The 23,661-nt window shown below is 50.8% G+C and overlaps 1 protein-coding gene across 1 annotated transcript in view; it reads right to left on the minus strand.

Moving 5' to 3' along the window:
* Positions 1-23,661, minus strand: part of SAMHD1 (SAM and HD domain containing deoxynucleoside triphosphate triphosphohydrolase 1) — a 697,568-nt gene that overhangs the window by 590,581 nt on the left and 83,326 nt on the right. The window contains exon 3 of the mRNA XM_069652117.1: positions 9,493-9,565. Coding sequence (XP_069508218.1) covers positions 9,493-9,565 — 73 coding nt within the window. The remainder of the gene's footprint in view (positions 1-9,492; positions 9,566-23,661) is intronic.

Consider the following 23,661-nt stretch of genomic DNA (forward strand, 5'->3'; position numbering starts at 1 on the left):
CTCTTCTTCGGCCTCTTCACCCCCAAAAGAAGCTGCTCAGCGTCGATTTGAGATCCTTGAAGAAGGTTTTTGGTATAAGAGGTGTTATATTTAAAATAATGTTAAAGTAGACTGGGAAGGGCTATCATCTTCACAAGGGAGATTCTGCCCATCACAGAGAGGGGCAGTGTCACGACCCTCAGCCCTGACCCCCCCACTGGCAAGCCCACAAGCCAGGTGGGATCAGGGCTCGGATATTTAATAAGGCCAGACTTCCACTTTTCAAGACCTCTTGGGGCCAGTCCTGGCGCTTTTGGCGCCAGGCTCATCAGTTGGGAGAGGCATCTGCTTGAGGGACTATTTTATTAAGGCTTTTAGCCAACATGGAGGCATCCACATAGCTAGGTTCCTAGAACCAAGCTATGCGGTCTAGTGTTTTGCGTGTGGTGGCCTAGGGACTACTTTACCTGGACTACTTTACAGTGGCTATTTAAACCACACCCGAACAAGAACACACGCTTCGCGTTACTTTGCTTCTAGCAATGTGATGCTCACCGTGTCCAGCTTCTCGCGAACCCGAGGAATCCCGGACCTGCAGAAAAACCAAAGAAACAGTGTTGCAGCAGAATCTTACCTGCAATCTTCATCAATCTCTGCTCACAGGTCCTGGACATCTCTGTTGGGAGGAGTTTGCCACCCGAATCGAGGGACCAGAGAAAAGGAGAAAGACATTATTAACGGAGGTACTAGAGACATTACAACCATAAAAGCGCTTAAGGACTTACCTGGCTGGCTACTTCTCGACCGGCACTGCTCCGGAAACCCCATCTGCGCTGGGTACTCTGCGACCTACAAAAGGGACAAAAACAGGTCAGTGAGAACAAGGCTTCGCTGCGCTACGCAAAGCGCCTCCTTACCGCGCTATAGCGCGCCGTCACCTCCCAGTGAGAACCAGCACATCCTGTTCTCTGAGTGGACACTCCACGCCCCTAGAGGAGATAAGACATTAGAACAGACAAAAGGCATGCAAGAAATACGACGCCATTAATTGCAATAAGACCTACCTGAAAGACACTACAAGGGCTGCAGTCAGTGAAGTAACTGGACCGCCAGCGCCCACAAAAGCCACCGCGCCCCTGCCCAGAGAGCAGGACAGAGAGCCCACCGATTCCGGCAACCAGGTGAGAAGGGAACCTGGAGGGGCTGGAAATATAAGGAGGTGGGAGATTAAACTGCTTACCTCGGTCGCCCAGTCCGGACAGTCTTCATTTTCCAAGCAGAATTCCCTCGACACAGAGGCCACAGTGGAACCATCAGGAAGGGCATCAGCGACCAGCAGGCTGGGTGGCGTCCCCGTGGATACCAGGTGAGCGTAACAGGCAGCTTGTCCCAAAAACTTGATGGATGTTTCCAACCCTCTTTTCACTTTGGTTGTATTTCTTTTCAAAGGTCTCTCTGGTGTCATGACATACGTTTATACCTAGGTAGCGAAAGGTATGGGCCTTGCATTGGAGACCAAGGTGGGGGAAGATCTTCCTCTACTCATATACATCCCGCTAAAGGGAAGAGGGAGAATTTTGTCTTGCTAATCGCTATCCCTGACAGCATTGCGAAGTTTGAGAACCTCCAGGTACGCTTCAAGGTTATCTTCTGGATGTTTTATATAGAGCAGCATGTCGGCTGTGTAAAGGGATATGACGTGCAGTGACCCATCTACCCACGACTCCATGTCAGTGAAGGTTTTTCTCATATATATTAGTAGGGGTTCTGGCACTAGGATGTACAATAAGGGCGACAAGGGCAGCCCTGCTTGGTGCCTCTACTGATCGGGAATGGGACTGAAATATGCTTCCCCATTTGTACTCTCGCAAATGGTTTGGAGTAGAGCATGCGTATCCATCTCATAAAATGATTCCCCATGCTGTACTGTTCCAGGGAGGAAAATAGCCATTCCCATCTGTTAGGCAAAGTTTTTATGCAGTACCCTTTGGGTGCACTACAAACAACTAACTACAGGTATAGGACCCCCAACCTTTGATATAAGCTTGTACTACACAGTTTTGGTAGCGTGTTGAGCAGCCAGGCTTATCTCAAGAAGGGAAATGTGAGCTGTATGAGAGTTAGAGATTCATAGTGACAAGTATTCAAATAAACTCTTATACACAAGGTTACTTGAATAACCAATTATTAATTTATCTATCAGTCAGTTAGAATAAGCCTTCTTGAGAAGGGAGCAATATAAAAAGTAACATTCAAATACACTTCAATACTGTACACTCTTAGTTTCCAAATCAGTAAAGACCATTTTGGGACGGCCCACAGACACAACCTACACCCTCAGGTGACTTCAATAGCTAGGGTACTGGGGATAATAATATCTAACTGTTGGCATTTAGAAAACTCTTAGGCGTTGGTAAGGAACAAGTTACTTACCTGTAAGTGTTGTTCTCCAGCATGGGTCTGGCTTGGATTAACATGCTCATGAATATTCCTTGTCAGGCTGGGAATCCTCGGTAAAGAAAAAATCAGTTTAGTTTCTGAACTGTCTTTCTCCTAATAACCAATCACTGGTCTCTGGGTCATATTGCCCCCATCCAATGACTGCCCTCTACCTAAGCCCCTCCTCGAGCAGCCATCTTCAGATTTGGTAGCACGTAAAGTGGCAGTAGGACCAAGAGAAGAGCCGCAGAGGGGTAGGCGGGAGGGTTCGCATGTGAATCCATGCCAGACCCATGTTGGAGAACAACAGTTACAGTTAAGTAACTTGTTCCTTCTCCAGCATGTGGGTCTGGCATGGATTCACATGCTCGTGAATAAAGAATACATAGCAGTACACAAATGCACAACCACGGGAGGTGGCAAGGCTCAACATTAAGCATATCAACATCTCAACATTAAGCATCTCTCACCTCCTCACCAAGCTCACCTTCAAGCGAGCAGGTTGCGCAGCACTACTTGGCCGACTGTGGACTCCTCCCTGGAATCCTGGTCGATGCAGTAGAATCTCAAATGTGTGCGTCGACCTCCACGTAGCAGCCCTGCAGATGTCCAGCAGGGGCACACCAGACGAACGCCGTAGTGGCAGCGATCGCTCTGGTCGAATGGGCTCTCGGACGGCCAGGCAACAAACAGTCAGTTTGCCAACCGATGACAATGGGTGATGCAGCCGGAGAGCCATCTGGAAATGGAAGCCTTGGAGAGGGCCTTCACTTGGTTCACAGGACCAAAGTTCACAAACAGCCGTGATGTCTTCCGAAACATCTTCGTGCGGTCCACGTAGAACTTCAGCGCTCTAGCCACATCCAGCGAGTGCAAAGTCCTCTCGCCAGCGACGGGAAGAAAACAGGTAACACCAAGGGCTCGTTGAGATGGAAGTCTGACGGCACCTTGGGCATGAAGGAGGGGTGCGTCCTCAGCACGATCCTCGTGTCGTGGAATGTTAACTATGGAGGCTTACAGGAGAGGGCCTGGATCTCTCCCACTTGTCGTGCGGAGGTGATGGCCACAAGAAACGCTGTATTCCACAATAGGAATTTCAGAGGTGCCGACTACAGAGGCTCGAATGGGGGACCCATGAGCTTAGTCAGCACAACATTGAGCTCCCACGCCGGGGCCGGGGCCTTCACCGGCGGGAACGAGCAGAAAAATCCCTTCATCAACCAGGCAATGAGACCACAGCGACGAAAGCACCAGAGTTCTGGTATAGCGGGAGATAGCCGCAAGATGAATTTTGATGGAGGCGTGCGCCAGGCCTGCCTTGGCCAATGACAGCAAGTACGGCAGAACTTGAGGGGCCGTAAGCCGTAGAGGGTTTATCTTCTGTGCATGGCAGACTGTGAACCTCTTCCATTTATGTCCATAGCACTTGAGAGTGGAGGAAGCCCTGGCCTTAAGTACCTCCTTGCAGTCCACCGGGATCTCATACCCTCAAAACTCTAGTGCTGCAGGAGCCAGGCCTGCAGGTTCAGCGACTGAATCGTGGTGCAGAATCACGCCTCCTTCCCTGGCAAGAAGATCTGCGTCCGCCGGATGCTTGACTGGAGGGGATGCGGACATGTCCAGAAGGTCCATGAACCATATCTGCCTCGGCCACGCCGGTGCGACGAGGATCATCCTGCACCAGGACCATCTGAGTTGACTGATGAGTCGCAGAAGCAACAGCAACGGTGGGAACGCATATAGGAACAGGCCTGCACAGCCGAACGAGGTAGCTGCATGACAACATCATGCCGAGCAGGGCCTTGATGGAGCTCACCCTGGCAACTTCCATGGTCAACAGCTGTTGTACCTTGCCCAGGATGACCTTTATCCTGTCGTCCGACGGTGCGGCCAGACGCGCCACTGTGTTGAGCCTGGACCCCAGGAACTGACCGTCCTGTGATGGCACCAAGCAGGACTTCGCATAATTTATCGAGAACCCTAGTTCCGTGAGCAGACGGACGGTCCTCGCTGTGTGTTCGACATTGAGTTCCCTTGACTTTGCTCTGATGAGCCAAACATCCAGATAGGGGTAGACATGGATCCCCTGCAGGCGCAGCCGCGCCGCCACTGGTGCCAAGCACTTGCGAAGACCCTTGGAGCCGACTTCAAACCGAAGGGAAGGGCCTTGAATTGATAGTGCTGTCCTTGGACCACGAAGCGCAGAAACATTCAATGCCACTTGTGGATGGGGATGTGGATGTGGAAGTAAGCATCCTCTAAGTCCAGCGACGACAGGAAGTCTCCCTCCTCCAGCTGTCCCAGCATGTGCTGAAGGTGAAGGGGGGCCATCCAGAACTTATGGGACTTGATTTGTTGAGGCAGCGGAGATCTTGAATGGGTCGCCAACCGCCGGTCTTCTTTCGGATGAGAAAGTACCGCAAGTATACTCAAGAGCCCCGGAGCCTCTTCGGGACGAGTTCTATCGCACCCTTTTTCAGCATCGCTCGTACCACTAGAAGCAGTTGTGGAATGTGGTTTTCTTTCCTGGCCACAGGTGGAAAACGGGAACACTTCTTTTTGAAACTCCAGAGTGTGTCCGTGGGCCAGGGCATCCAGCACCCAACGGTCGGTGGAGATGAGTGCTCGTGTGGGGGCCCGAAGTCACGGCCAGTTCAGTCCTGTTTCGCCAAGGTCGCACCACCTTGGGCCCCTTGGCGACGACAATGATTTCCTACGGCCTTGCTGCAGCCCCTGTACGATTCCTGGGACGAAGAACAGGCCGCTTGATGGTACGAGGTGAAGCTGCCACCGAATCCTTTGGAGGCATCTTGTGACTTGCCTCCGGACGCCCAAAAGGACGGCCGTCGCTGCTGGAGTTTGCCCAAGGCACGGGCCGTCTGTGTCTGCCTTGATGGCCTGCAGTGATTCGTCTACCGTCTTGCCAAACAAGTCGTCCCCATCGAAGGGCATGTCCAATACCCTCGTCTGGACGTCCTGACAGAAGCTGGTGGCCTTGAGCCAACCACAATGGCGGAGGCAAACACTGTTGCCCATCTGGCGGAAACCAGTGTCGGCGATGTGCCTGGCCACCGTGATGGCATGGTCCGAAGCCACCTCACCTTCTTGAATGATTTCAAGGGCCTGCGCCCTCTTGTCGTCTGGGAGGAAATCCAGGAGAGGGGCGATTTTAAACCCTAGCGCCCTGTCGTAGCATGTCACAATGGTGAGAGCTTTGGCCGCCTTAATGGTCGTCGACAACGAGATGACCCGTCGTCCCATGGCGTCTAGCCTCTTTCCCTCGCCATCCGGTGGGGAAGTGGAAGTCGAAGCAGCCGACCCTGCAGACTTCTTCCTGGCCACCGCTGAGACCACCGAGTCCGGGGACGGCTGGGCTCTTGGGCACTTCGGTGCAGAGTCTGGAACCCGGTATTTCTTCTCGTACCGGTCCCTCTTCGCCGGGGTGGAGGATGGATTCTTCAGTAGGGACAGCCCTTTGTCCCAAATGTCGTCCAACAGCGGGATCGAGGACGGTCTTCCTCTTGGCCTCTCGTCGCTGATAAAGGAAACCCTCATTTTCCTCACGGAAAGTTGAAACAGCTCCGAAGCCCTAGAGATCACTGCGTGGAAGGATCGGATCTCATCAGGGGGAGAAGCCCTGGGTACCGGCGACGGGAGATCTGTTCTGTCGTCTGTACCTGTCGTCGCTGTATCCGGCTCCGTCTCTTCCCTCGGCAGATGACACCGGATATTTATGGTTGCAAATATTTAAGCCCCGTTTTGAAAAAGATGGAGGTACCGTCGAAACACGCGTCATCACATAAGGCAAATGCTAATACAAAACTATTGATCACCAAGAATAGAGTTATTGCGTTTTCTTTTTTTCTTTTTCTGGCGCATGAATACAATTAAGAGTAACTAGAAGCACAGTATTCTTCCGAAGAGCGCTTGAATATGGAAGTGCTGCCAGGTAACCTTTAATGGTTCCAATATTAAGACCTTTCTGTGCTAATGAAAGGAGAAAAGAAAACACATCCGGAGTGGAACATAGAAAAGAATCAACATTCTTTTCCCTGCACCAGTCGCAAAATTTGTTCCACCGGCAATGGTACAGAGATTTTGTTGCTGGCCTTCTTGCCGAAAGCAACACCTCCATCATGTCCTCCAGGAGGTCCCAATCCTTGTATCTCAACTTTTCAGAAACCATGCATGAAGGTTGAGATGGAGAACCTGTCCCTCCCCTTGCAAGGGAATATTCTCTTTGCGGAAGACATATCGGAGGACAGATTGACATATCCAGTAGGTCCAGGTACCACATTCTCCTGGCCCAATTCAGGGCAACTAGGATCATGCGGCTTCCGAACAGTCTCAACCTCCAGATTACTTGAGGAATGACGGGGAATCGGTGGGAAAGCGTATAGAAGTGAAAATCCCAATCCACCATGAACTCGTCTTCCAGAGCTCCTCTCGGAGGAAATTCCCTTGAGCAGTACCTTTCGCACTTTCGGTTGCTTCTGGTCCCAAACACTTCCACCAAAGGGCGAAGATCGCTTGAAGGACTTGCTGAGCTAGCTCCCACTCGTGGGAGACTGCTCTTCCTGCTCAGAGCGTCCGCCGTCGAGTTCTCCCCCCCGGCTAGGTGAACTGCTGATAGGGAGATTCCTTCTCGAATTGCCCAGTACCAGAGCTGCATTGCCTATCTGCACAGTGGCAGTGACCCTACACCACCTCTCTTGTTGAGGTAATGCATGGCCACTGTGTTGTCCGTCATTATCAGGACATTCTTTCCCCTGACAGAGGGCAGAATGGCCTTCAGCGCTAGTTTGATTGCCCTCAGCTCCAAAAGGTTGATGTGTAGTTTGGACTCCGATGGTGACCAACGACCGCTCATTGTCAGACCGTTGGCATGGGCTCCCCACCCTGTGAGTGAGGCATCCTTCACTACTGTAATCTCCGGCCATGGCTTTCAAAAATGTTCTCCCCTTCAGAATATTGTCTTTGCAGGCCCACCACAGAAGATCCTGTGAGACCCTGGTTGGAACCTGAAGTCGGTCCGACATCGGTCCCGAGAATAGGGACCATTGTGTTCTTATAGCCCATTGAAGGGATCTCATTCTCAGGCGGGCTTCTGGCACATTAAAAATGCAGGATGCCATGAGGCCGAGCAACCTCAAGAAATAGAGTGGCACGAACCACTACGGGACCTCAATCGCTTTTTGTCACTCTTATCGAGGAGAACGATCTCCGGAATCTAGGAACAATCGTTACCTGCAACTTCCCCTTTCGTTCTCGCAGGGCTTTTCCCCATCATAGCCGGACACTTTGCGCAGTAATCAGTGTTATGGCTCCCCGCCCCCAAGCACCACAAGCAAGAACGATGTGTATCAGTGATCGACATTTTTGAATCACACTCCCTACACTTCTTAAAGCCTGTGCGAGGAGTCGTCGGGGTGGAGGACGAAGACATGGTCGTTCGATTAATTTCAGGAATTGTGTAGCAAATAATTACTAGCGAGGCGCGCAGAGTCTCCGAAGCAAACACGTTTGCGGAAAAACGGAATTGAGGCCAACGGGCGCTGCGCCTGCTACTTATACACCCGATGACGTCACCCTTGATGGAGGCCTGCGAGGGACATTGACTCAACGCCATTGACACAAGGCACCCTCTGCCAAGAATTTGTTTTCTGAAGCAGCCAAAGCTGGACGTGATTATCAAAGATGAGGAATACATTGGAGGAGACAATCCATTCGAAATGCGAATTCTCCCAGAAGGTTCATGCCAACCTTTTGGTCTGGGCTTAAAGTGACGGCAAAGGAGAAGGCATTGATGTGGCAGGACTGCCCTGCTGCCATACATTACAGTAATCTCGCTTACACGTTCGGCCTTGACATACACATTAGGCCTAGCCAGATACATTAGGCCTTGCTCTCTCAAATTTGTATCAGCCTAAAGCCTCCTGCTGCACCCAGCACTTCTGCCTTGCCCACACCCCTCCTTAGCCCTGCGAGGCTCACACCCAGTGTCACCTTGCAAGACACATCTGTGTCCATCCCCCAGAGCTTCTCAATAGCTGTGCATAGTACCACCTTATAAGGAGTTGTTGACGCCAAAGCTGCTTACGGTTATTTCACCACATAATGTACTCTGCATGGAAGCGCAACGCTTTAGAACAAGCTGCTTTTTGATATTACAAAAGGTCTACAAACATCATGGAATCATTAGGAAACTAACAATATACTAGTGCTGATGCTTATGCCATGCTACATAACATGTTCTGACCAATTCTCTCTCTCGCGCTCCCTCTCACTTTCCAATAAGAAGCCATCAGTCTCCCGAGTATTACTTCTTGCTGCGGGGTCCTGTGGGTGGACCCGCCCCAACACCCTTGAGGGGCAAGTTGTACCGATTCTCCATCAGCTCCAACCACCTCTAGATCTTTAAAGGACTGAGGCAGGCATGTGTGTAGGCAACTCCGCTACTTAAACTGTACCTGTGTGAAATGCTGCTAGCATCCTATTTTTTTAAACTGGTCATATGGTATTACACTAAAAGATGTAAAATATCAGATGCCCTGAATTTGTACATGCTGATCTTCTACTTTCTCACAGTGCTTGATGCATTTAACTGTCTTGTGTGTGCTGCATTCTCCTCAAGATCATTTACATGGCATGTTAATTACCACACCTCTGGCATTTACAAAACCTTGTAGAGCTGATGTATTTAACGTTTCCCTTCAGATGTGCTTAGTGCTACACAATGTATCGAATGCACACAAACCAAAGTTTGCCTTTTTCAAAAGCTCAGCCAGACACTATGGGGAGGTTGGGAGGAGGGGGGGGGGGGGGGGGGGAGTGGAAACAAGGGAGAAAACCCTAATATTCCATTCTACGTACCCCGTAAATGTGGCACCTTTACAACTTCACCCGACCTCAACCAATTCCACCCACGAGGTTAAAGGGAAACAATAAATATAAACTGACACCAGCAGTATAACATAAGTAGGACATACAACTCTCCATAGTGGATACAAGTACACCCATGCCCCCAATTGGTAATCATAGATTGTTTTTAAGTTATTTAATCAATCAGCTTACCTTCATTATATGCAGAGAATTGGAGCTCAAGTTTTTCAAACGGTCAAGCAAGTCGAGTCGGACACCCAAAGGACTTGAAAAGGGAGGACAAATAAACAGTGTAAAATGCCATGTCTTCACTTCGTGGTGATAGCATTCAGGTTTACATACCAAACAAGCCTAAAAAAATGTGAATACTAAATGTAAAACTAAAATCTAGTTCTAAACTTTGGGGAGTAGAGGGGGAAGACATGTTCACAGTAACCCCAATTCCCCTTTCCTCCATACTTTTGGGACATTTCGTCCCACAGGGAAGGTCCAGATCACTTTTATGTAGCAAATATATTAGTAAGTTTTTTTATTTCATTTTTTTTTTAAATCAAGGGCAATTATAGGAGTTACCTTGGCACTGCCTTCACATGCCCCCGCCCACCTTTGACCTCAGCCTAGAGAACAGTTTGAACGAACTGTGCGTGTGCCCTCAAGCTCATGAGGAAGGCATTAGTGGCTACAAAACGCCAAAGGGGAAGCCCAGGTTGATGCTTTCGCAATCATTCCACAGAATGCATCTACCAAATGCGACCAAAGCAGCTTTCGCTCTGATCAGTTGTGCGTGAAAACCTTTTGGTTGAGGCAGCTCCTGAATAATCTAGCATTCCAGCATGCATGAAATCATCCATCTTGAAATAATGGCTTTGGATACCTATGATCCTCTATTGACATTCCCAATGGCCACAAAGCAGTAAGTGTTCCTGAACTCCTTTGTACCCTCCAAATGGAACTTAAAGACCCTCATAACATTTGAGCAGTGGAGGACACTCTGTATCCGAGGAAGGATCAGGGAAGACAACTGGTAAGGAAATCTCTTCATCTAAAATTCCATTATTATCTTGGTTAAAAAGGAAGAATGTTGCTGCAGCACCACTTTGTCACAATGAAAAACTGATAAAGATTCTTCCGCTGATAAGGCCTTAATCTCATTTATGCACCTAGCGGAAATAACATCAACAAGGGAAGACATTTTCCAAAAGACTAGTTTAATATCGGACATAGCAATAGGTTTGACATATATTCATAAAAACTACACTGAAACCCCTTTTTAGGGAGATTAGCGCTTTTTTTTTTGGCTACAACTGATCAAGCTAATGAAGATGTCACTTCACCACCAGATTAGAGATGGAAAAAGTGTCAGAGTTCAAGTAGGCCAAATGTGATGAAAGATATCATCTAATAATGTCAGCATCAGATTTTTTCAGTTTAGCCAGAGACACTTTCAATGATTGAGGGAAGGGGTGCAGGATCGGACCCCCTACCTGAGATAACCGGTCCTGGAGATTAATCATGGAATAGCAACAGAATGTTAGGACCAGAACCTTGCTGGTCAATAGGGAGCTATGATAATCAAGGTATGTCCCAGCTGATTTCTGGAACTTAAATAGGGCATGATGAATCAGGGGGAAAAAAGGTTGGGGGGTGAAGACCTCCATCCTGTTCCAAGACATTTCCAGCGCAGCACCCAAGAGTCCTTCCCCCTGGCCCTCTTTCAATGCATAAAGTGGACACCTCTATGCCACAAGCTACAACCGGGTGCATTTGTGAAGACCCCGAATCCGCACAGACTGGTTAAGCAAATTGGGCTAACAATTGATATGCTGCTATGCTGCTGGCTTTCTTTGATGGTCAAAGACCTGTAGATGACCCATGGTGGCTTCTCACCCCAATAGAGAGGAATCCGACCTAGAGACCTGAGGGGCAAGAGCACTCCTGCCACTAGGCTTGTTTGATCGTGCCAGTGTAGGTCCCGTCTCATCCCAACCCAATATCTGCTTGTGCTCAGACTGTGGGTCCATTGCCTGGGACCAGGGTTGCCTAAATGTTAGCCGAGTTCTGCGCATCTTGGGTCTGGCCAGCGGAACCGCCTGCACACATGAGGTCATGGGACCTAAAAGCCCCTGAATCCACCACATTGCCATTTACTGTGCTTTGATAAAGAGATTGCACAACTTCTAAATTTCCAGTAGTCTCCCCGCCATTACATATACTGGGGTCTGGGATGTGTTTCATCAAAATCCTTTAAGAATCAGGTCGAGTGACCAGTTCACAGATGGATCTGCTCTATAGGTTAGGACTACGTTAAACTCTGCCACTTCCAGAGAGAGAGTTCTAACAGCCAGTTGTCCAAATGTGGATAAAGATGGACGCCCCGAGGGCAGAGAAAAGCCACAACTGCAGACATCATTTTATTAACAGCTCAGAGCAGAGTGGAAGCCAAACAGCAGCACACGATACTGGAAATGAGCCTGCCTCACTGCAAATAATTTTCAGTGTGCTGGTCATATTGGGATATGCAGGTATACATCCTTCAGATACCCCTCACAGATCCAATATCCCCTTTGAAGGGTAGTCTCGATCTGTGCAGGAATGATCATCTTCCATTTTTATTAGGGATGACTGCAGATTAAAGCTCAAGTCTAATATGGTGCACAGGCTGTTAGGTAAGATTTTCATAGCAATGATAAAGCTTCCTGATTGGAGTCAACCGCAGAACGTATTGCTTTTACTGGTGGATTATTTTTCCTTATACCTCTTAGTGGGAATCTTTTTCCACATTCACAGAATCTTTTACTCTTTTTATAGGTGTCATTTTTAAGACTCTCCATAGTGTATTTTAAAGGTTATCCTCTTTAGAGGGCACCAGGGGGGCGCGGACCATGATGGCAGAGTAAAGCTGAGCTCCGCTGCCAACTGTCCAGTGATTGATTTCAGAGCCTTCGCTGAGGCATATTTGAACGTCGCTCACCGTGGGACTGCAGCAGTGAGGTGCTGGTGTACCTGCGTGCGACTCAGCCACATTTGCACCTATAAGGCCGACGAGGAGGACCGGCACGGAGAGCAACGGACGGCCGCGAGAAAGGCCGAACACGAGCAGAGGCCCAAGGCAAGGAAGTGCAGGCGGGACCCTACAGCAGAGACGCTGTAGCGAGGGAGCGCCAGAGGCAGCGGTGAACCTGCAGTGGTGGTGGGCGAATGCTGCGCCCTGGTACCTTGCCGTCTACTGCGATATTGGGAGTTGGGCCGTTGTAGGAGGCGCAGTAGCAGCCTCGACAGAGTGAGCAGGTGAAGACGGAGGCTCCGGGATCAGCGGGGGACACTACTTGCACGCCAGAGGTGAGGCCTGGATGAGAGGTGAGGCAGCTCTGGTGCTGTGGGCAGAGGATACCTGGGAGGCCACTATAAAGACTTGGTGCCGGCAGCCGCACTCGTACCCCGGCTTGGAGGTACTGCAAGAGGCACTGGAGGAGGCCCAATGTATGCCAGTAGCAAATGCAGGGTCCACCAGAATTCCCAGGAAGTCGTGTGGAGGAGCCCACACAGGGTCCGGGCTGGGCTGACCGCTGGAGAACACAGGAGTGTCACGCAAGGTGGGGGGGGAATAGTGGTCCACAGCAACCCATCTGGGGAAGAGAACACCCGGGAGACAGAGTTGATGCCTGGAGAAGCTGGAGAAAGGCATGCCCCAGGGCGTTCAATCCCTGCAGCGCTTTCGGAGGGAACCCGGGATGGAGCTTGTAGAATGGTCTGGCGAAGGGCGAGAAGCGGAGGAGCGATGAGGCTTGCCACACTTAAGGGAGGACTTGAAGGATATTTTCCAGGAAATCAAGGCCATTAGGGGCAAGTTCAGGCCTCCATCTGTAATCTCAAGGGTAGGGTGGACAAGTTGAAGATGGAAAACAATCATTTGCAAGTGGACCTCCTGGATATGAAGTATGGGGCTAGGTTGACAGACCTGGAAACACAGAAGGAGGACACCCTTTTGAAGCTTGATGACATTGAAAATAGGGATCGTCGGAACAATTTATATATTTTGGGCCTGAGGGAACAGAAGGGCGAGACAGCTGCGGATGTGGGAAGGAAGGTGCAGTGCCTTTTCTTCTCTGAGGGGTGGAGGTGGAGGAGGTCCAGCTGGAGAGGGCCCACAGAGGAGGGGGCAGAGGCCCGAGATCGATTGTTGTCTGTTTCCTCAGATACAGGGAGAAGATGGAAGTCCTGGAGAGGTTAAAGCACATGGCGAATGTCCAATATGAAGGGGACTTGGTTATTGTTTTACAGCACCTTTCGGAACCGACTTTGTCCCGTCGAAGAGACTGTCGCCCACTCTCACAATGTCTGATGGAGAAGGGGATCCGATCTCATTGGTCGTTCCCATTTGCTTTGTCTTTTGAGAAGGGCGATACAGATCATCGGATTTCCAGTAGCCAGGAGGTACAACAGGTATTACAGTCTTCGAAGGAGGAGGTTCCAAAAGCCGGACACATGTGGGGGAAATAGAGGGGGGCCCGCAGACTTAGAGCAGAGGAGTTAATTCTTGGCTAAGAGAAGGATGCCAGGCGGCAGAAAATACAAGAAACTTAACACCCCCACTCCAGTGAAGTGACTATGATTAGAATACGAGGGGTGCTGTTCAGGGTTTCGGGGGTTTCTCATGTCAAATAGTACTCTGGGTATAAATGGGGAGGAGAGATACGATTGGATGGATGGACGGTGGGGCAAAGATATCCTTGGTGGACCATCATATGGTGGGCGTCTCTAGCTTGAGGATGGGGAGAGGAAATGATGGGGTGTAGGATGGGGAGGTTTGGGGGCAGTTTTCGAGCAGTTGGGTATGTTACTTATTCTTGCAACAGAGGGATCAGAAGTTAGAGTTACAGCTATGGTGCACACTGACAGAGGTGGGCGGGCGGATGTGCTCAAGGTGGGGACCTTAAATGTGACATCATGCTACAGCAGGAGACAAGGCTAGTGTCGGGTGAGGAGAGGCGTATTCCAGGGGCTCAGATCGGCCAGGTGTTCTGGGCATCGGGGATGACCAAGAAAGGTGGGGTTGGAATCCTCCTTAAGAAGTGGCTTCACCTGGGTGACATGAGGGTGTGGCGCAGGGTGGACTGTAGAGCCTTGCTGGTCTCCGGCACCTTGGAAGGCATGCAGATGATGCTGGCCACTATGTATTGCCCCAACCAGGGACAGCTGCAGTTCTTTCAGGAAGCGTTGGGGGAAATATTCTGGCAACAGCGGTCTCCTACTCATAGGTGGGGTCTTCAACATATGGGCGAACCATGGGATGGACAGTAGTGGGGGCAATGGACAGCCAGATGAGGAGGGATCATAGATAGGCGGTGGCTTTCGCTGTCTTATGGTAAGGGAGGGTTTGGTGGATGTTTGGTGGGAATGCCATCCTGTGACCAGGGACTACACTTTACTCCCCCCGCACATGGTACCCGGACAAGTATTGATTACTGGTGTGCTGGACGGATCATGATATGGTTCTTATGGGCATCTCTCTGGTGGGCTAACAAACAAGGGATTCAATATGGAGATGCAACGATATGTTGCCCAAGGATGTGGCCTTTCTGGAGGAAGTTAGAAAAGCGGTGGGTGACTTCTTATTGAAATATACGGGTGAGGTGGACCTCAACACATTTTGGGAGGCTGCAAAGGCAACATGTAGAGGGCTCCTGAAAGGGGAGGGTGCAAAAAAGAAAAGGGTTAGGGCGCTGCTGGTGGAGAGGTTGAGGGGGGACTTTTGTGATTTAGAGACCTATGAGCCAGGTGGCACATGTGTTGATCATGAAAAGCCCAGGCTGGCGAGGAAGAAGAGGCAGGAGTTGAAAGAACTGGAGGTCAGAAAGATGGGGTCCGGTTTGCAGTCCCTCTGACAGCGCTACAATGAGAAGGGGGATAAGGCGGATGCAATGTTGGCATCACGTCTTCGGTGCCAGCGGGCAGAACGTTGGTTGGGAACGATTGAAGATGCTCGGGGTACACTCCACTACACCACGAGAGGCATATTGCAGGAATTTGCCAGGTTCTACGAGGATCTTTATGATGTAGAAACAGTGGTTTAGAGGACTGTCAACTGGAGTAATATTTGCAGTAAGAGTCTTTGCCAAGTTTGGATAGTGGGGAGGTTGAGGAGTTGGAGGATCCCATCACCCAGAAGAAGGCGACGATAGCGATTCGTGGGATGAAGATGGGGAAGGCGCCAGGGGACGATGGATATGACATGCATTACTCACAGTAATAGCATTTCTGATGATTGTATCTGCTTATATTCACATGCTGTGCATATAGTCCGACATCTAGTGATAATCGCAGAGTATTGCATCTTTCTTTCGAGGATCGAAAAAGGGGCGTCGACATGAGCGTGACTGTTAACACTACCCCCAACGTGACGTGTAGTGTACCCAAAATTCCTCATGAGTCGAGGTCCCTCAGATTGTGTTTTTTCTGCTGTGAGGGAGCTTGTAGTCCGCGTGAGTAAGTACAGAGGAGAGAAGGTGTAAGATGTCTTGAGGGGAGGAAGGGTGGGCGCATGTGAATCTGAGCAGATACAATCAGAAATGCTATTCCGGTGAGTAATGCAGGTCTTCTGATGCTTGTTAATCTGCTTAGAATCACATGCTGTGCATAGACTAGCGAGCAGTAACCAGAGATGGTGATGGGTTGTGAGAAGGAACAGTAGCAAAGATGTCTTCGCACCGCTTGTGCCACCTGAGAATCAGGCCTAGAGTGTGTATCTAGGCAATAGCGTTGTGTAAAGGGGTGTACAGAACTACAGGTTGCTGCTTTACAAATGGACTCAAGAGTAACATTTGCAATGAATCCTATGGTAGCCCCTGTGCCCAGAGTAGAGTGTGCACTAAGCGTGAAGGGCAGCTCTCTCTTGGTAAGAGTGTAGCACAGTTTTATGCAGTTCACCATCCACTTTAAATAGCTGATTTAGAGACATTGTCCCCTTCTCTACCAGCTGCCACTTAAACGAAAAACTGGTTGGTCTCTTAGTGGTTTTGTCTTTTCCAGGTAATAGATCACCGCTCTCCTCACACCTAGTGCGTGTGGAGGCTTCTTTATGCCACGTTAGTGGGTTCTGGAAAAAGGTGGGTAATTCCATGACTGGTTCACATGGAACTTTGAAATAAAATGAGGCGCAAATCGTGGGCGAGTGCGCAGGACCACCTTACCCTTGTGAATCGTGACGAATTGGTCTTGAACTGAAAGTGTTAGGACTACCTCAAACACCTGGTCCATATGGCATGAATGGAGGAAAAGACATCCTTATGGCATTTTGGTATATCCAAGATGGCGCCGGCTTGGTACACGTTTCCACATGTAACTCTCTAGTCCATTCCAAGATGGCGCTCGAGAGTCATGAGACTCCTGGCATTCTATTTAACTGATTCGAGCTGCCAGCTAAGCGTGTTGCTTCTTGCTTTTTTGAGCTTATGCTGACTTTGCTGCATTCTGCTCCAGAGTTAATCTTGCCTTGGATTTCCTATGTGCCCCCGTGCACGTCTCCTCCTGGCCTCTCCTTCCCTCCCTCCCTCCCTCTCCCCAGTTTCCCTGCTTCCCTTCAGCTCTTCCTTCCTTCCTGCTCTTTGGGCTCAGGAGTTGCTTTGCCTCCTCCTTATCTCTATTCTGTTCCCGCCTTGCCTTGGGAACAGAGTTTGTTAACCGCGGCTGCCTTCCTCTACCCGCGGCTGCCGCTCCCGATTCCAGTGTTTGGAATCTTTGCGCCAGTGGCTGCTCTCCGTCACCTGTGAGGGCCGCTTGTTTGTTTATTGATTTGTATTGCACGCCAGGCCCAAGGGTATCAGGGCGCAGAGTTACAAGAGGACTCTGAGTTTAAGTTACACACGACATATACAAATCAAAGGCAATAGTTACATATTATCATATATACAAATTAAAGTTAAGGCAATACAGTTACATATTGTGACGTCAGAAGAATGCAAGGTACAGGCGAAAAACGCTATGCATAGTCATGTGGCCTTACTGGTCGTTGGCTTTAAGCCAATTGATACATTTATGTCTAAAATTCATATATGATTGATCTATTAAGAGGGGTGGAGGCAGGGAGTTCCAAAGCTGGGCGCTTGTATTCTGCAATAAGAATTCAAATTTCCTGCGGCTACCTTTGCCACCCGCGGCTATCTCCTCTTCAATCCTGCATCACTGGTTTACAGTGCTACAAGGCTGTACATGTTACCTCGCAGACGCTGTGCGTTTGTCTTGGATTGTACACCAGCTAAGGATCTTTACTCCACCTATGGCTACGATAAGTACAAACATTGGATATTACAGTTTGTCTCTGGCCTCACTGAAGACACAGTCCTCTATAAGTTCTACAATCGAACAGGTTTTTCTCCCCTTCATTGGGGTTTTCCCCGCATCTTGGGGCTTGGCCCTTTCTGTTCCCTTTGTCGCCCTTGTTCCTACAGGGCTCATAGAGTCAGAGACGGACAATCCTTCTCATAGCATTTCTGCAACCAATGGCCCGGACTACACAGGTCAGTGTACTCTTATACCTGCCGGGAGTGTAGTTGTAATAGAAAGGGCTTGCAGTTCACCAACTCTCTTTATTGATGTGATCGCCACCAAGAAGGCGCTCTTGTAGGTGAATGCTTTAAGGCTAGCCTTGTGCATTGGTTCAAAGGGAGGCACCATTAGTCTGGTAAGTACAACGTTCAGGTCCCCCACGGGAGCTGGGTTGGAAATGGGGGATTAAGTCTTTTTACCCCTTCCATAAATGCTTTGATTACTGGAATTTTCCACCAAAACACCTTCTTCTGGGACGTGGTGTATGCTGAAAGCGCAGCTACGTGGACTTTTAGGGAATTGAAAACCAGGCATGAATCTAGCAGGGGAGTTAGGTACAAGACAATATGTGTTGGTGTGCCTTCAATGGGATTGATGCTTTTGCCATTACACTAGATGACAAAGCATTTCCATTTGTTGAAGTAGCAATGTCTTGTGTTAGGTTTCCGTGCTTCCCGGAGTATGTCCGTACATCTTTGGAGGAGACCGAACTCTTACCTCAGGAGTCAGGGTGCCAAGTTGAGCATTTGAGGGCATGGATGTAGCGTCTCCCCCTTGTCTTGCGACAGTATGTTGTAAAAGCATGGCAGATTCCTGGGAGGGGAGACTGACATTGCCATGAGATGCGAGAACCAAGGCCACCAGAATCATCCTGACTGGCTCTTGGTGCATCTTATGCACTATCTTGTTGAGCAGGGTAGTCGGGTGGGAGGTAGCGTAAACAGGTAGGTTATCCAGAGACTGTTCCCCTTGCGAACAGGTCGATCTCTGGGAAACCCAGTATATGAAGACGTTGAAAACAATGTCTGCGATTAATTGTCACTGGTACTCTACAGGTAATGGGAAGTCTCTGCTGAGAACGTCCGCCAAAAGACTGAGTTCCCCCTGGAACGTGCTGTGACAGGAGGAACATCTTGTGTTTGAGAGCTCATTTCCATATGTTCTGTGACAGTTTGGTTAGCCCTGGAGAGGGAGTACCCCCTTGTTTGTTTAGATGATACATGGCCGTAGTACTGTCCGTGAGTTTTGAACCCTCTCGTTGTCGGGAAAGACGAGAAAGACGAGAAAGTCTTTGGTCCGAATTAGAGCCCCCAGAAACTATTTGACTTGGCTGGAGTCTAGGCTGGACTTTTCTCATTGATCGAAAACCCTAGACTGAAGGAATTCTATCGTCTTTTGGGTATTTGTAAGGCATGTTTCCATACAAATCTTCGGTTATTAGGCAGGCGTCGAAGTAAGGGTAGACTGGGATGGACTGCCAGCGCAGGTGAGCAGCTACTACCGCCAGTACCTTCGTGAACACCCGTGGGGTTGAGGCAATGCTGAAGGGAAGGACCTTGAACTGGTAGTGCTTGTCCTCTATCATGTACTTTCTGTGCGCTGGCAACATTGAAATATGAAAGTATGCATCTTTCATATCCAATGTTGCCTTGTAGTCCCCCTGTACCAGCAGTGGGATTACCTTCCTGCAATGTTGTCATTCAGAACTTTTGCAGTTTGACATTTTTGTTCGCTGGGTGCAAATCTAACACAGGGCGTATGGTGAGATCCTTTTTTGGGGTACAAGGAAGTACACTGAATAAATACCCTTGTTTACCTGATGAATGGGGACGACTTCTATGGTGCCATTTTCTTGAAGGATCTGCACCTCTTCCAGCAGGATTTGCAGGTGCGCTGGTGATCGGCGTCTGCTCTTTGGTGGATGGTATCGAGGTGGCCGGTGAAACTATGCAATAACCGTGGGTGAAGGTCTCGAGCACCCACTGGTCTGATGTGATCCCCTCCCATGCATGAAGGAATGACAACTGTCCCCCGACCAGGGAGGCATTGGAGGGGACCTGGACTGGCAAGTCATTTTGATGCGTAGGCTGGGGAGCCTCTTGGGGTGGAGTTCCTGCCTATACCCTTGCCTCTGCGCTGCCCCCTTTGCTGGTATTGGCTGCTGCCAGCTGAACCTTGCCCAGAGGGCCATGGGGTACCTCCTGCACCATACGGTACCTGTGGAGATCGGGAGAAGGACTGTCCCCGAAAGGAACGGCGAGAGTTTGCACCTCCCCGCTGTTGAAAAGGTTTGGCTGTAATTTGGTTGAGAGAATGGAGTGTCCAATGCTCTTTTTTCACCATTTCCAAGGAGTCATCCACAGCCTTACCGAACAAGTTGGACTCTTCTGCAAGCTTGTCATCAAGGAGGCCTAAATCTCTGGCTTAAAACCAGAGTTATTTAGCCAGATGTGCATCTTGAGGAGAGTACCCTGTGCCAGTGTGTGTCCCACCGTCTGCAGCATCTAGCGTGTTTTTAAGGATGCTGTGGGTCACCTGCCTTCCCTCCGAGACGACCACCAGTCGGGGTGATCGCCCAGGTTCAGGGACCTCTTGGAAGCCTTCTTGAAGCAGGTTCCACTGCACATCGTTATAACTGGCGAGAAGGAACAAGTTACTTACCTGTAACTGTTGTTCTCCAGCATGGGTCTGGCATGGATTCACATGCTCATGAATATTCCCCGTCGTCAGGCTGGGAATCCTCGGTAAAGAAAAATCAGTATCAGTTTCGTTTCTGATCTGCCTTTCGTAGTAGTAACCAATCACTGATGTCTGCGTCATACTGACCACAGCCAATGACTGCCCTCTACCTAAGCCTCGCCTCTGGCAGCCATCTTCAGATCTGGTAGCACGTGAAGTGGCAGTATGACCAAGTGAAGAGCCGCAGAGGGATAGGCGGGAGGGTTCGCATGTGAATCCATGCCAGACCCATGCTGGAGAACAACAGTTGCAGGTAAGTAACTTGTTCCTTCTCCAGCATGGGGTCTGGCATGGATTCACATGCTCATGAATATAAGAATACATAGCAGTACACACATGCACAACCACTGGGGGTGGCAAAAGGCTCAACATTAAGCAATACAAAAAAACTCAACATTAAGCATCTCTTACCTCCTCACCAGGATCACCTTAAGCGAACAGGTTGCGCGGGTTGGCCGACCCTGGACTCCTCCCTGGAATCCCGATCGACGCAGTAGAATCTCGTGAAGGTGTGCGTCGACCTCCACATAGCAGCCCTGCAGATGTCCAGCAGGGGCACACCAGATAAGAACGCCGTAGTAGCAGCGATCGCTCTGGTCGAATGGGCTCTCGGACGGCCTGGCAGCGGTCGGTTAGCCAACTGGTGGCAGTGCATGATGCAGCCGGAGAGCCATCTGGAAATAGAAGACTTCGAGAGAGCCTTCCCTTGATTCACAGGTCCAAAGTTCACGAATAGCTGTGATGTCCTCCGAAAACTCTTCGTGCGGTCCACGTAGAACTTCCGCGCTCTAGCCACATCCAGCAAGTCCTCTCGGCCAGCGACGAAGGAGACGGGAAGAAAACAGGTAACACCAGGGGCTCGTTAAGATGGAAGTCAGACGGCACCTTGGGCATAAAGGAGGGGTGCGTCCTAAACACCACCCTCGAGGCATGGAATGTCAAGTACGGTGCTTTGCAGGAAAGGGCCTGGATCTCTCCCACTCGTCGTGCGGAGGTAATGGCCACCAGGAATGCAGTCTTCCACGACACAAACTTCATCGGTGCGGAGTGCATCGGCTCGAATGGGGGCCCCCATGAGCCTGGTCAGCACCACGTTAAGTTCCCACGCCGGGGCCGGGGCCTTCACCGGCGGGAACGACCGGAACAGTCCTTTCATAAACTCTTTTACCAGTCGATGGGACCACAGGGACGTCCGTCCTGTGGTTCTGGTATATCTGGAGATCGCCGCCAGATGAATCTTAATGGAGGCATGGGCTAGCCCAGCCTTTGCCAGCGATAGCAGGTACGGCAGCACTTGAGGGGCTGTAATCCGTAGGGGGTTGATCTTCTGTGCTCGGCACCAGATAGAGAACCTCTTCCACTTATGACCGTAGCATTTGAGAGTCGAGGACGCCCTGGCCTTTGCAAGAACCTCTCTGCAATCGGCCAGTATATCGTAGCCTCCAAACTCTAGCGCTGCAGGAGCCAAGACTGCAGGTTCAGCGACGCCGGGTCGAGGTGGAAGATGGCGCCTCCTTCTCTGGAGAGAAGGTCCGCGTCCGCCGACAGCTTGATGGGAGGGGAGGTTGACAAGTCCAGAAGGTCCGGGAACCAGATCTGCCTCGGCCACGCCGGTGCGACGAGGATCATCCTGCACCGGGACCTCTTGAGCTGGTTGATGAGTCGAAGCAGCAACAGCAACGGAGGGAACGAATACAGGTATAGGCCGTCCCAGGGGAACGAGAACGCATCGCCCTTGCTTCTCGGCTGGGGAAACCTGCTGGTGAACCTCTTGCACTTCGAGTTCGTCGCTGTTGCGAACAGGTCGATTTGGGGTTTGCCCCATCGTCGGAAGAGTTGATCCACCTGATCCTGGCGCAGTTCCCACTCGTGACACGCGCGCAGCTCCCTGCTGAGCGAGTCGGCGATGGTGTTTCTTTCTCCTGCCAGGTGGAAGGGAACCAGGAACATCCCCTGGGCGACCGCCGAGTGCCACAGATCCTGTGCCTCCTTGGATAGGGCTGGGGATCTGGTGCCTCCCTGCTTCCGTATGTAAAACATTGTCGTGGTGTTGTCCGTGAAGATCCGCACCACCTTGCCCTTGAGCGACGGGAGGAACGATTTGAGAGCCCAGAACACGGCTCGGAGTTCCAGGACGTTGATGTGCAGGAGCCTCTCCTCCGGGAGCCAGAGGCCTCTTTCGTGGAGATCTCTGGTGTGGGCGCCCCAACCTTCCAGGGAGGCGTCCGTCGTCACCGTCTCCTGGTACGCCGGCGTCTGAAAGTCCTGGCCCGCCGTGAGGTGCACTCGAACGCCCCACCACTGAATCGCCCGCCGGAACACCTTGTTGAGGGGGACCCTGTCTTCGAAGGTGCCCGTCGCCTGCATCCAACGGGCGTCGAGAAATTCTTGAAGAGGGCGCATCCGTAGTCTGCAGAGGTGCACCAGGTAGATGCAAGAGCACATCATCCCCAGGAGGGACTTGATGGACCTCACCCTGGCCACGTCCGTGGCTACCAGGCGCTGCACTTTGCCTAGAATGGTCTTCGTCCGTTGATCCGACGGTGCCGCCAGGCACCTCACTGTATCGAGCTTCGCTCCCAGAAACAGGGCCACCTGCGACGGCACCAGGTGGGACTTTGGGTAATTTATGGCGAATCCCAGGTCTGTGAGTAGCTGGACGGTCCTCGCAGTGTGTTCTACGGCGAGTTCCCTTGTCCTTGAGCGGATGAGCCAGTCGTCCAGGTAGGGGTAGACGTGAATCCCCTGCAGGCACAGCCGCGCCGCCACAGGTGCTAGGCACTTGGTAAAGACCCTGGGGGCCGACTTCAATCCGAACGGCAGTGCTCTGAATTGGTAGTGGCGTCCCTGGACGACGAACCTGAGGAACAGTGACTTTTGAGGATGGGAACGTGGAAGTATGCATCCTCCAGGTCCAACAACGATAGAAAGTCGCCTTCCTCCAGCTGTCCCAGCACGTGCTGGAGGGTGACCATCCTGAACTTTTGTGACCTGATGTATTTGTTCAAACGACGAAGGTCCAGGATGGGGCGCCAGCCGCCCGTCTTCTTCCTGATGAGGAAGTACCTCGAGTACACCCCGGAGGCCCGGAGCCTCTTCGGGACAAGCTCGATGGCGCCTTTCCTGAGCATCGCCCGTACTTCCAACAGCAGTTGCGGGACGTGACTTTCCTTCCTGGCCACAGGTGGAACGTGAGGGCACTTCTTCAGGAATTCGATAGAGCGTCCTCTTGCCAGGGTATCCAGCACCCAACGGTCGGTGGAGATGGACTTCCACACGCCGACGAACTTCGTCAGC

The sequence above is a fragment of the Ambystoma mexicanum genome, chromosome 3p (genome assembly GCF_040938575.1).
Source record: "Ambystoma mexicanum isolate Mex_15411 chromosome 3p, UKY_AmexF1_1, whole genome shotgun sequence".
NCBI classification, from domain to species: Eukaryota; Metazoa; Chordata; class Amphibia; order Caudata; family Ambystomatidae; genus Ambystoma; species Ambystoma mexicanum.